At 38.7% G+C, this 13226-nt stretch overlaps 2 protein-coding genes across 17 annotated transcripts in view; one reads left to right on the top strand and one right to left on the bottom strand.

Annotated features, from left to right (window-relative positions):
• Positions 1–13226, top strand: part of ZNF75D (zinc finger protein 75D) — a 58793-nt gene that overhangs the window by 23445 nt on the left and 22122 nt on the right. For 2 of the 16 annotated variants that reach the window (XM_063804335.1, XM_016944186.3), the window contains one exon: positions 12941–13081. The exons of the other annotated variants lie outside the window; for them this stretch is intronic. The gene's annotated coding sequence lies outside the window, so the exon portion shown is untranslated. The remainder of the gene's footprint in view (positions 1–12940; positions 13082–13226) is intronic. 16 annotated transcript variants of the gene reach the window in all.
• Positions 11535–11966, bottom strand: LOC112206982 (embryonic testis differentiation protein homolog C). The gene has a single exon (XM_054676914.1). The coding sequence runs from the start codon at positions 11871–11873 to the stop codon at positions 11535–11537; it is 339 nt and encodes a 112-aa protein (XP_054532889.1). The 5' UTR covers positions 11874–11966.

The following is a 13226-nucleotide window of genomic DNA, read 5'->3' as shown; positions in this document are numbered from 1 at the left end:
GATTCACCCACTTTCACTTTTCTGCCATATGAGGACACAGTGTTCATCCTCTCTAGCCCTTCTACCTTATACCATGTGAGGATGCAGCAAGAAGGCCCTCACCAGACCAGGTGTCAGTGCCTTGATCTTGGACTTTCCAGCCTCCAGAACTGTGAGAAAATACATTTCTGTTCTTTATAATTACCGAGTCTGTGATAATCTGTTATAGCAGCACAAAATGGACTAAGATAACCCCCCCCCAACCTTGCTTCCCCTTAAGTCTCATTTCTTTCCTCTGTAGCAACTTCAAAAACTGACAAGACGAGCATAAAGAGAGATAACCATAAGATCATTTCCATTTATGGAGATGCAAAAATCCTGAAGAAAAATAACCAAACAAATCCCATAATGCATTGGAAGAATTGTACATCGTAACAAATGGAGATTATTCCCATAAAGTAAGAATAGCATAATTTTAGGAAAATGACCCATATTTTTCTCCATGTTAAGAGCTCACAGGGAAAAAAAGTGAAGATTTTGAGGATGCTAAAACACAGTTGGAAACCATCATTCATCATTTTAAAAAGTTACCTAATATGGATAAACATTTATTTGCCAAAACCATCAAAAATATTTCAAAGCAATTGTCAGTATCATGTATATACAATAAAACAGTAACCAGACAACCAGATAAGGGCTATAAGCAGTTTTTCTTGTATTTCAAGATGCTTACTTTTTTACATTTTAACATTTCTGAGATCAAGAAGATAATGATAAGATATATATACTTTAAATGTATATTATTAAATTAATGGTATGCCTTAAGAATTAAGGATATTCTGCTCTAAAGGCCAATTAGTATGGATTGGGAACATATATTTTATTTTCTAGATTCTAAGATCTTTTTTTTTTTTTTTTGAGATGGAGTCTTACTCTGTTGCCCAGGCTGGAGTGAAGTGGCACGATCTCGGCTCACTGCAACTTCTGCCTCCCAGGTTCAAGTGGCTCTCCTGCCTCAGCTTTCCAAGTAGCTGGGATTACAGGTGCATGCCACCATGCCCAGCTAATTTTTGTACTTTTAGTAGAGACAGGGTTTCACCATGTTAGCCAGGCTGGTCTCAAACTCCTGACCTCGTGGCCTGCCTGCCTTGGCCTCCCAAAGTGCTGGGATTACAGGCATGAGCCACCTCACCCAGCCAAGATCCTCTTTTAAGGTTCTGAAATTATATCATTTTTGTTATATATGTCAAAAATCTGACAAATGTCTGTTTGGAAATTGCAAAGATAATTTTTAAAACTAAGAAACAGTAGGTAGAATATTAAAATATTTAGAGAATGCCAAAAAGATTCTCACACTGGCTTATCTATTTTGACTCTCATCCTTCAAAACTAAACACTATGGTATAATGAAAAACACCACTGACTAAGAGACAAAAGTTCTACTTCAGGTTTGACCAAGAATTAACTGTGTGCCCATTACTTCCATTTCAGGTCCTCATGACTTCTGAACTGATCTTTTGCAGAACCATATTGGCCCCCCAACTTTGCCTTATCCTTAGACATTTCAGTAAATTTCCCTAATCACCTCCACAATCATTCAAAATGTATTTGTGGCCTCATGTAATGGCCAAAAAAGACCACTCATCATAGGAAGATGTTAGATTACCCACTACATTTCTTACCTTTATTACAAAGGAGAGAGTTTCTACCCTGGCCTGGAAGCCTCTATGCCCCTGCTGCCAATATTTTGTCCTCAATGCACCAGATGACATACTTCAGAGCTCTGCTCTGGTACACTTGATAAAGCACATTGCAGAACCACACACTTCTTTGATAGTGCTTATATTTGTTGCATGTAATACAAAGTGGGAACTTCTACAACAAAATAATTAATTAGAAGAACATAAGTACTTTACAGAATCCAAGAAACCAAAGCAGCAAGCATGCTTCGCAAGGACAGAAACAAGGGTAGCTCAAGAGAACTCAATAGTAGGTATTCTAAATAATGTTCTCTATACAGAAATGGCAGTAATGAAACTTAGAGGAAAAACACTGAGTTTTGGGGTCTAGTTCCAAACTCCAAATTATCAGGAAAAATACCTGATTGGCTCATCTAGGGTGAGGTGACAAGTATCAAACCAAGTAGCAATGGCCATGGGACTCAGTCACACAGAAAATAGAAGAATGTGTGTACAGTTGGAAGGTCTCAGAGAAAAGGAGTCTGTTGGACAGAATGACCAGTCTGTGACTACTGCCATTTTTCATGACCGTATATCAACCCACATTACGGATGTAACTTAGTGAGAGAAAACATCTCCCTGTTTTCCTTCATATATTATGAAATATTTACTTTTTCTAGTATTTTGTCTATCTTACGTCAAAGATTTAAATATCTTTGACCTCCTGTACTAAATACCACGCCACATCAGTTTTAGTTGCCTTTCTTTTTGCCTTAGGCTAGTTTTTTGGTATACCATTTCTAAACCAATGGTAGGAACATTTTAAGGCATCTTTTGTCTGGAATATGTTTTAGCATGTACAGCATGAAAGTTTTATATGTTTATTAATTTTTGTTTATAATTGTTAATGAATATTAATTTTGTTAATGAATATATATTAAACCAATTAATAAACAGTCACAAAGCTGCAAACCGTTTTAATAATTATTAAAGTTTTAATTTTTTAATGGATTTTTGTCATCTAAGTTCCGAAATGAAATACACCAAACTTGTTCTTACTTTGCCAAATTGTCCTACTGTTTCTCAGAATCAACATTTTTAGACATTATGTAGAAACACTCTTTAACTTAGTTGTGTCAGGCTTAGTAGAGAAAGGAAAAGAAAGAAAGTTGGAGCTGGAAGAGGAAAGTTGGTAAATATGGTCAGTAGTGCATTTTGTGTGACCAGGCAAGTTCTGCAGAACCTCTTCTGAACACTTTCACCTGTGTAAATCCCAGAGGCATTAGTTAATCTCCAACCACTATGGCAGGATATGCATCTGAGAGCAAAGAGGCAAATGGCAAGCAGAGATCACAAAGGTGCAAGAGCTAGAGTAGTGATAGAACCAGTGCCAGGACGATCTAAATTCCCTTGCATTGTCAATACGCAAAAAAAAAAAAAAAAAAAAAAAAAAATATATATATATATATATATATCAAGCCATTGCTCACCTTGGCTCTTAGACACAAGTGAGCATAGGCTACCACACCCAGGGCTAAGGTGAGTGCTGAGGTGTGAGTGGTGTGTGCACTCCCCACCTACCGACTTAGGCTGCTGTCACTGAAGGTGACACTGCACCCAGTAGCAGCTGTGCTGTTACTGCCCACCCAAGCATCCTGCCAGTGGTCTGATGATTGCTCTTCCCCTGCCTCTCATAGGCAGCACCTGTACATATCATCAAGAGGCCCGAGGACAAGCCATCCTGGCCAAGCTTTGTCCCTCCTCATCCTACCTTCAGACAGAGCACATAGTCCAGGAGCCAGGGGATTACCAAGCCCAGTCCACTAACATTGGCACCTGAATACTCCTCCCAGGGGCCTGAGGTTGTTCTTACCCACCCAGCTGCCTCTACCACAGGTGACACCTACCTGTGGGCCAGTTTCCAGGCCACTACAGCCACCACTGCCCGTACCAGCATGAACCACTTGGGAAGCAGAGCATCATCCCACCACCACCACTGCCATCACCCTCACCACACTGACTGCCCAGGATCCTGAGAACCCACCCACTTGCCTGATCCATATATGCCTCTACTGGCATCCAAGTAAGCTACCTGGAGGCCCAAGCATTGGCATGCCTGGACCTGCTAACAATGGTGCCAGTGTACGCCACCCTGGGACCCAAGGACAGGCATGCTCAGCCCACTGCTGCCACCAGTGGGGTCCAAAGACTGGCATACTTGGTGTACCAGTCCCCCGCAAAACTGTTTCACAGCCTCCACCAATAACTTCACCATAAGCCAGCAAGGAAACCTTAGATACCACTGACACTGTTTATAGCCAAAGAAATCATACAGAGACTACACTACTTCATGCACCCAGAATAACAGCCAAAGTGCCCTACTCAACCAATACTATAGATAGATCTTCAGGAAAAAGCCCTCCTCTAACAAAGCAAATTCAAAAAATTGAAAGAAGTGACTGATACACCAGATAGGCAAGTATCAATGTAAGGACACAGGAAACACGAAAAAGCAAGGAAACATGACACCTCCAAAAGGAACAAAATAATTATCCAAAACCAGATTTCAATCAAAAAGAAATTCATTAAATCCTGGAAAAATAATTCAAATTATCAATTCTAAAGAAGTTCAGTGAGATAGAAGAAAATTCTAAAAAATGATAAAAAGAAATCAGGAAAACAATTTAGGACATGAATGAGAAAGAAATATCTATCATTAAAAAAAATTCTGGAACTGAAGACTACATTGAACTGCAAAATGCACTTGAAAAACTCCAACAATAGACTAGATCAAGCAGAAGAAAGAATCTAAGATCTTGAAGAAAGGTTTTTAGAAATAACCTGGACAAAAATAAAAAAGAATGAACAAAGCCTTTGTGATATATGGGACACCATAAAGTAACCAAATATACAAATTATTGGTGTCCCAAAAGGCAAAGAGAGAACAAAAGATTTTGAAAACCTATTTAATGAAATAATAGATGAAAAATTTCCAGGTCTACCAAGAGGTTTGGACATTCATATACAGGAAGCCCAGGGATCCTCAAACATACAATGCAAAAAGATCTTCCCCATGGTACATTATATTTACAATGTCTAAAGTCAATGACAAATAATTCTAAAAAAGCATCTAGTTACCTATAAAGGAACCCTTATGAGACTAACAGCAGATTTCCCCACAGATATATTATAGGCCAGAGAGAATGAAATCATATATTCAACATGCTAAAAGGAAAAAAAATCTGCTAGCCAAGGATACCATTTTTGGCAAAATTATATTTCATAAATGGAGGAGAAATAAAGTCTTTCCCAGATGAGCAAAAGCTGGGGGAATTCATCATCACTAGACTGCCCCTACAAGAAATGCTCAAGGGAGTCATAAACCTAGAAGCAAAAGGACATTTACCACCATGAAAACAAAATGTTAAGTATTAAGCTGAATGGTAATGCAAACTTACAGATGAGAAAGAAAAAGTGCTCAACTGATACTGCTACAGGTAATTTCCAAACCACAGTGACAAACGATAAGGGAAAAAAAGGAACAAAGATTATACAAAATAACCAGAAAACAATGAATAACATGACAGAACAAAACCTCACATATTAATAGTAACCTTGAATATAAAAGGATTAATTTCTCCACTTAAAAATATGGACTGGGTAAAAGGGTAAAAAAAACGTGATCTAACTATGTGCTGCCTATGATAAATGCACTTTACATATAGACATGTATGACTGAAAGTAAAGGGGTGGAAAAGTATATTCCACACTAATGGAAACCAAAAGCCAGCAGGAGTAGCTATGCTTACGTCAGATAAAAGATACTTTAAGCCAAAAATAGTAAAGACAAAGAAAGTCATTATATAATGATAAAGGGATCAAACCAGCAAGAAGAAATACCAATTCTAAATATATATGCAACCAACACTGGAGCACCCAGATTCATAAAGCAAATATTACTAGATCTAAAGATTTAGACTCTAATACAGTAATTATGGAGGACTTCAACACCCACTCTCAGCGTTAGACAGGTCATCTAGATAAAGAAGAAGTAACATTGGATTTAAACTCAACTTTAAGCCAAATGGACCTAACAGACGTTTATAGAACATTTCATCCAACTACTGCAGAATGCACATTCTTTTCATCAGCACATGGAACATTCTCCAGGATAGAGTATATGTTAGGCCACGACCAAAAAAAGGCTCAACAAATTATAAAAATTGGAATCATACCAAGTAACTTCTCAGACCACAATGGAATAAAACTAGAAATCAATATTAAGAGGAACTTTGGAAACAATACAAATTCATGGAAATTAAAGAACATGCTCCTGAACAACCACTGGCTCAATGAAGAAATTAAGATGGAAATCAAAACATTTTTTGAAACAAATAAAAATAAAATAAAGCATAACAACACCTGTGGAATACAACAAAAGCAGTGGTAAGAGAGAAATTTATAACAATAAAGGCTACATTGAAAAAATAGATTTCAAATTATCAAACAATGCACCTCAAGGAACTATCAAATTAAGAACAGACCCAAAATTAGAAGTAAAGAAACTTAAACTATCAGAGCAGAATTAAGTGGAGACTAGAAACAATAGAAAAGACCAATTAAATGAAAAGTTGGTTGATAAACAAAATTGATAAACCACTAGCTAGAATAATCGAGAAGAGAGAAGACCCAAATAAATAAAATCAGAAATGAAAAAGGAGGCATTACAATTGATACCACAGAAATACAAAAGATCATCATAGTATTATGAACAACTATATGCTCATAAACGGGAAAACCTAGAGGGAATTGGTAAATTCCTGGAAACATACAACCTGCCCAGCTTGAATCAGGAAGAGAGAAAGCCTGAACAGACCAACAACAAGTAGTAACATTAAATCACTAGTAAAAAATCTCCCAACAAAGAAAAGTCCGGGGTTGGATAGGTTCATTGCTGAATTCTACCAAATACGTAAAGAAGCAATACCAATCCTTCTCAAACTATTAAGAGAAGGGAATTCTCCCTAACTCATTCTACAAGGCCAGAATTACCCTGATACCCAAACCAGACAAGGGCATAGTAAAAAAGAAAACTATAAGCTAATATCCCTGATGAGCATAGACACAAATATCCTCAACAAAATACTAGCAAACTGAATTCAACAGCACATCAAAAAAGATAATACACCATGATCAAGTGGGAGTTATAACAGGAAATGTAAGGATGGTTTAACATATACAAATCAATAAATGTGATACATCATATGAACAGAATGGAGAACAATAACTATATTATCATCTTGATAGATGCAGAAAAAAACATTTGATAAGACTCAACATCCCTTTATGATAAAAACTCACAACAAACCATGCATGGAGGGAGCATATCTCAAAACAATAAATGCTATATATGACAAAACCACAGGTAAGATCATACTTCATGGGGAAAAGTTGGAAGCCTTTCCTCTAAGAACTGGAACAAGTTAAGGATGCCCATTTTCATGACTCGTATTCAACACAGCACTGGAAGTCCAAGCCAGAGCAATCATGCAAGAGAAAGAGATAAAACACACCCAAATTTGAAAAGAGGAAACCAAACTGTCCCTCTTTGCAGGTGACATGATCTTATATTTAGAAAAATCAAAAGACTCCACCAATAAACTCTTAGAGCTGATAAACAAATGTGATAAAGTTGCAGGATACAAAATCAACATATGAAAATCAGTACTGTTTCTGTACTCCAATAATGAAATAGCTGAAAAAGAAAGCAAGAAGACAATACCACTTCCATTAGCTACAAAAATATAAAATACCTAGGAATAAATTTAACCAGGGAGATGAAAGATTTCTGCAAGGAAAACTACAAAGCACTACAAAACACTGATGAAGGAAATTGAAGAGGACACAAACAAATGGAAAGACATTCCATGCTCATGGATCAGAAGAATTTGTATTGTTAAAATAACCATATTGCCCAAAGCAATCTACTGATTCAAAACGCTAATGCCATTTTTTTCACAGAAATAGAAAAAATTATCCTAAAATTCATATGGAACAACAACAACAAAAAAAGCCAGAATAGCCAAAGCAAACCTAAACACAAAGAATAAAGCTGGAAGCATCACACTACTGGACTTCAAAATACATTACAAGTCTATGGTAACAAATACAATATAGAATTAGTATAAAAATAGCCACTTAGACCAATGTATAGAGAACTCTGAGATAAATTCATATATTTACAGCCCACTGATTTTCAACAAAGGCACCAACAACATGCACTGAGGAAATGACACCCTCTTTAATAAATGGTGCTGGGAAAGTTGGATATCCATATGTGGAGTAAGGAAATTAGACCCCTACCTCTAACCATATACAAAAATCAACTCAAGATGGATTGAAGACTTAAGACCCAAAACTATTAAACTAGTAGAAGAAAACATAGGGAAAAATCTTCAGGACATTGGCATAAGTGAAGATTTTATGGCTAAGGCTTCAAAAGCACAGACAACTAAAGCAAAAAGAGACAAAAAGGACTATATCAAACTAAAAATCTGCATAGCAAAGGAAACAATCCATTGAGTGGAGAGATAACCTGCTGAATGGGTAAAAATGTGTGCAAACTATTCATCTGATAAGGGATTAATATTCAGAATATACCAGAAACTCAAACAAGTCAAGAATAATAAAACAATCCCGTTAAAAAGTGGGCAAATGCCATAAATGGACAATTCTCAAAAGAAGACATACAAATGGCCAACAGGTATACGAAAAAAGTACTCAACATCACTAAATATCAGGGAAATGCAAATCAAAACCACGATGAGATACCATCTTACCCCAGTTTGAATGGCTACTATTAAAAGACAAAAAAAAAAAAAAAAGTCACAGATGCTGGCAAGGATGTGGAGAAAAGAGAACTCATACACTTTTTTGGGAATGGAAATTAGTACAAACACTATGAAAAACAGTATAAAGATTTCTCAAAAAAACTAAAAATATATCTACTATATGATCTGGCAATCCCACTACTGAGTGTCTATCCAAAGGAAAAGAAATCTGTATGTCAAAGGGATACCTGCACTCGCATGTTTATCACAGCACTATTTACAATAGCAAAGATATGGAATCAATCTAGGTGTCCATCAGTGGATGAGTGGAAAAAGAAAATGTAGTGTATATACACCCATGGAATACTATTTGGCCATAAAAAATTCCGCAATCCATGTTGCAGCAACATGGATGGAATTGGAGGTGGTTATGTTAAGTGAAATGAGCCAGGTACAGAAAGGCAATTATTTCATGTTCTCACTCATGTATGATAGCTAAAAACGTTGATCTCATAGAGGGAGAGAATGGAATAATAGATACCAGAGTCTGGGAAGGGTGTGTTGGTAGGAAGTGATAAAGAGAAGTTGGTTAATGGGTACAAACATACAGGTAGATGGAAGGGATAAGTTCTAATGTTTGATAGCAAAGTAAGGCGACTATAGTTAACATCAAATGTACTATGGATTCCAAAATAGCTGGGAGAGAGAACTTGGTATGTTCCCAACAGATAGAAATGATAAATACTTGAAGAGATGGACACCCCAAATACCCTTACTTGATCATTACATAGTCCATGCTTGTAACAAAATATCACATGTATCCCATAAACAGGTACAAAATTATCAATAAAAAATCAAGCCATGTCCTGAATGGACCTAGGGGACATTTTGCTAAGTGAAATGAGCCAGGCACAGAAAAGGCAAATACTTCATGATCTCCCTTCTATGTGGAGTCTAAAAAGTTGAACCCATAGAAGCAGAGAAGATAATGGTGGCTGCCAGGGCCTGGAACAGTGAGGGGAGATGTTGGTCAAAGAATACAAAATTTCAGTTAGAAAGGAGAAACAAGTTCAACAGATCTGTTGTTAAAAATGTTAACTACAGCTAGTACTAACTGTATTGTATTCTTGAAAACTGATAAAAGAGTAGATTTTAAGTGTTCTCACCATACACAAAAAAATGATAAGCATGTAATGTAATGTAATTAGCTTAATTTAGCCATTTCACAATGTATACACATTTCAAAGCATGATGTTGGACATGACACAATTTTTATTTATCAATGAAAAATGAATTAATTTAAAAGATCAGGCCATTTCCCACTGTGGGTTAGAGTCTACACCCAGCTCTCCTTCCTGACTGCCTTACCGCTGTCAGCTGCTGATTGCACCCTCAGAGTCTCAGCCTTCTTCACCATGCTTTGCTGGCTCACTCCTCAGTTCATTCACTCTTCTCAGCGATTTTGTCTACTGCCATGTGTTACAAGGCCTGAAATTCCATGTGCTGCCTTGGCATAATTGAGCCTCACAGGGCATCAAAGGCCTAGCCACGATTTTCCCTGCTCTCATCAGATATGCTCCCTACCAAGTGGGAAAAGCTCACCCAGCTACATCCCCTATCAGCCAGATCAGCTGCATATCCCCTGGTATTCAACCAAAAAGACTGATTCTCTACCAGCTGGTACAGCCACTGTTTGATCCTGAACTGCAGCAAAATAGTAACCAACAGAGGAGTATCCAGGCAGCTTTCCCACCAAGAGTGCACCCAAGAGGCCCCTCTACCTGGATGTCCTCTAAACCCTCCCCTTCCAACCTACAGTCAGTTGCATCCTCTGAGGAGAGGCTTGTGGTTCTATTTTGGCAATGCTGAATCAGAGCAGGGAAAGCAAAGTTGACAGGGACAGGGAGGAGAGTTAAATGGACATAGAGGAGTTAAATTTTCTATCTAATACAGATCCAGAAGAGACCTGGCTAAGGGGAGAGAGAATAACAGCCCCTTAGATGTAGGTGGGGGAGGGGACACAGGAAGGGGACTTGGGAAATGCTGGACAGGTTGTGAGAGCACAGGGAATTGGGAAGGAGAGGTGGAGGGGACAGAAGGACTGCTTGCAGGCTTATTTTGCAGCTTACGTTAAAGGACAAGAGAAATGCTTGGAATTTGTTATGGTTTTAATGGTTCCTTTTATGTTAATTTCATCTTATTCCTAACTTAAGCTTGCCCATATCCACCATGGCTCTGACCTCTTTGCTCTCCCTGTCCCCTCTTCAGCTTTAGCTCTCACTTCTCAGTCACCAATTGCGCACATAGTTCCCATTTCAGGTTTCTTGGAGTATCTGACTTGCTCAGGATATTTCTTAGGGACAGAGGTTTTTCAATGGGAACCATCTCATATGTCTTGTTGGACTATTGGGTGGCTTCACTTCAGGAAAATTAATTATCTTTGATTGGCTGTGGCCTGAAGGTTTGTTTGACATGACACAAAAAAGCCATCAGGGCATTCCACTTTCCTGGGGACACTGAATAGAGCAGTTGCCCCTGGAAGGCTCTGTGGACATGACATCTGCAATGATGAAACATGTCCCAAACCCCCGGCCCAGCTGTTGGTCTGCTCTTAAACAATGTCTTTTCATTAGGACAGGCATTAGGTTTTAGAGAGAAACACCAGGGTGGTCTCTTCAAAATGGCTAGGGATTAGAGTCTTTGGTCCTTGAATGCCAAGTACTACATCACTTCGACTTCGCAGTGTTTTTCAGATTGATGGGGGAGATCTGGTGTGCAGCATGATCTCACTCTCTGCTCTGTGTCTGAGCACCCCTGCACTGTGCGTTAGGATGAACAAAAGCCCCTTCCAGTGTAACCCAAGTAAGCCCTGTCAGCAAACACACATCCAACCCAAAGGAGTGAAATGACAGACTCTGTTTTAATGGCTCAAACATGGGAGGAGTTTATTGTTCTAATTATAATTAATGTCTCAAAATTCTGGGCAGGCCTCAGCACATAAGCCACATGACTTTTTGTCCAAGGCCATGTTCACCCTGGAGTTGCTTTATGGCAGCATCCATAGCCACTTTGACAGGTCAGTGTCACTTCTGTTCCTGCCCAGTTGTCTGTTGATTAAAAAGACCTGCACATTTTTGGTGGGCTTCTTGCATTTGAAGGATTTGCCTGACTTCTTGATGTTCAGTGCAGACTCACTGGGACTGGCTTTAGGGAGTTCTTTATCCATGAAGCAGCAGCCCCAAACAACCTCAGTAAAACAGCACAACCAAGGAAGCCTGAAAAAGATGATGAATTCCATGTAATCAAGTGGATCTGGGGACCTCTTCCTCACTGCCACACACCCACACACACTTTGGGCCATCATCTGATTTGAAATGCCAACCATATCATTTATTCAATCTGTCTCACACATGGGGCTGTGTAGGAGCCTGATGGGACCCAGGACATTAAGGACACACTGTTGTATCAATCTGATCATCACCTGACACACACAGACCTGTTAGATTGTACTCAAAGTGCTAGCTTATAGCTCAAGTGTCGACGTAATTCTTACATTCGCATTAATTTTAACTCAATTCTATGTTGCTGTTTTGCAGAGCTGCCTTCTTTTCACCTCTGAGTTTTCCCTGTACTTGGGATAGGGGCTTTCTTCTACTGCATTTTGTGCAGCAAGTTGAGAGAGTAGGTCTCTTTGGTAAATCTATCCATAACAAAATTCATTATTTTACATCTGTATTTCTTCATTCTACAACCTACAGGCTGCTATAATTTGTTTCCTCATTCCAAATCTCTTTATGTTACTTTAGCTTCAAATAGGATTTGCCTTCTTTGAAAATCACTGGCGAAGCAGGTATGGATCTTACTCCAAACCCTTGTGTAAGAAATAAACTGGACATTCTCAGGTGCTACCTAGTTTCTGTTTCTAAGGCCCATCCTTCTGAGTTTCCATCCTGGGAACATAATCTCAGTTATTTAAAGATTGTACTCGCCTCTGATAACTGACCCAGTCTCACCCCAAAAAGTGCTGAGTGGTATTATACTTGAATCTGGCATAATGCCAAGGCTAGGGGTGGATGCCAACTGTGTTCTCTATTTTGACCTCAAGAGAGATTAAAGGACTTGCCCAAGTGATAGAAAGGTGAGATTGGAACTGAAAAAAGCCTGTATCTGAAGCCTGTGTTTTTATCCACTGCTCTATAGTTTCTCTGTATCAGTTTGAACAAATGAATCTCCCATACCTTCACCCCCATTACCAAACAGGGTTGAGGTTTATCAGGTAGATTAGTTAGGTTATGGCACAAAAGGATGCTCTATGATCTTGGTATATCAGAATATTTTACCTGTCAGACCACTCAGGTTTCTTTTGAAGAAAGACCTAGACCAGAGAGTAAACAGTGAGAGGAAACATGACTTCTTTCCTTAGCACACTCTCTCTTTTTCCCTGAGTCCCAGGGCCTGATTGGTTCAGAACCAAGTGAAGTCACGGTTACTATGATGACTCACGACTGCTCTCAGAACCTAATGCCAACAGTCTGCAAGATTCAAATACTGGCAACCATCACCTGGCTTCCTTCTGGTTCAGAGCAGAATAGGGTAAGTGGAAGTTGCTGGGAGAGGAAGTAGGTATATCTTGTGGCTGGGTGCCATCTACATGTCTCCTTCCTGGATGGGACATTCAGCTATCCTGGCCTCAGAGCTTGTCCCTGGCTTGTGCAAAATCCCTTCATTAAAATTTATC

Source organism: Pan troglodytes, chromosome X, assembly GCF_028858775.2.
Source record: "Pan troglodytes isolate AG18354 chromosome X, NHGRI_mPanTro3-v2.0_pri, whole genome shotgun sequence".
NCBI classification, from domain to species: domain Eukaryota; kingdom Metazoa; phylum Chordata; class Mammalia; order Primates; family Hominidae; genus Pan; species Pan troglodytes.
The sequence above is the reverse complement of the archived record's forward strand: the minus strand, read 5'-3'. Positions and strand labels throughout refer to the sequence as shown.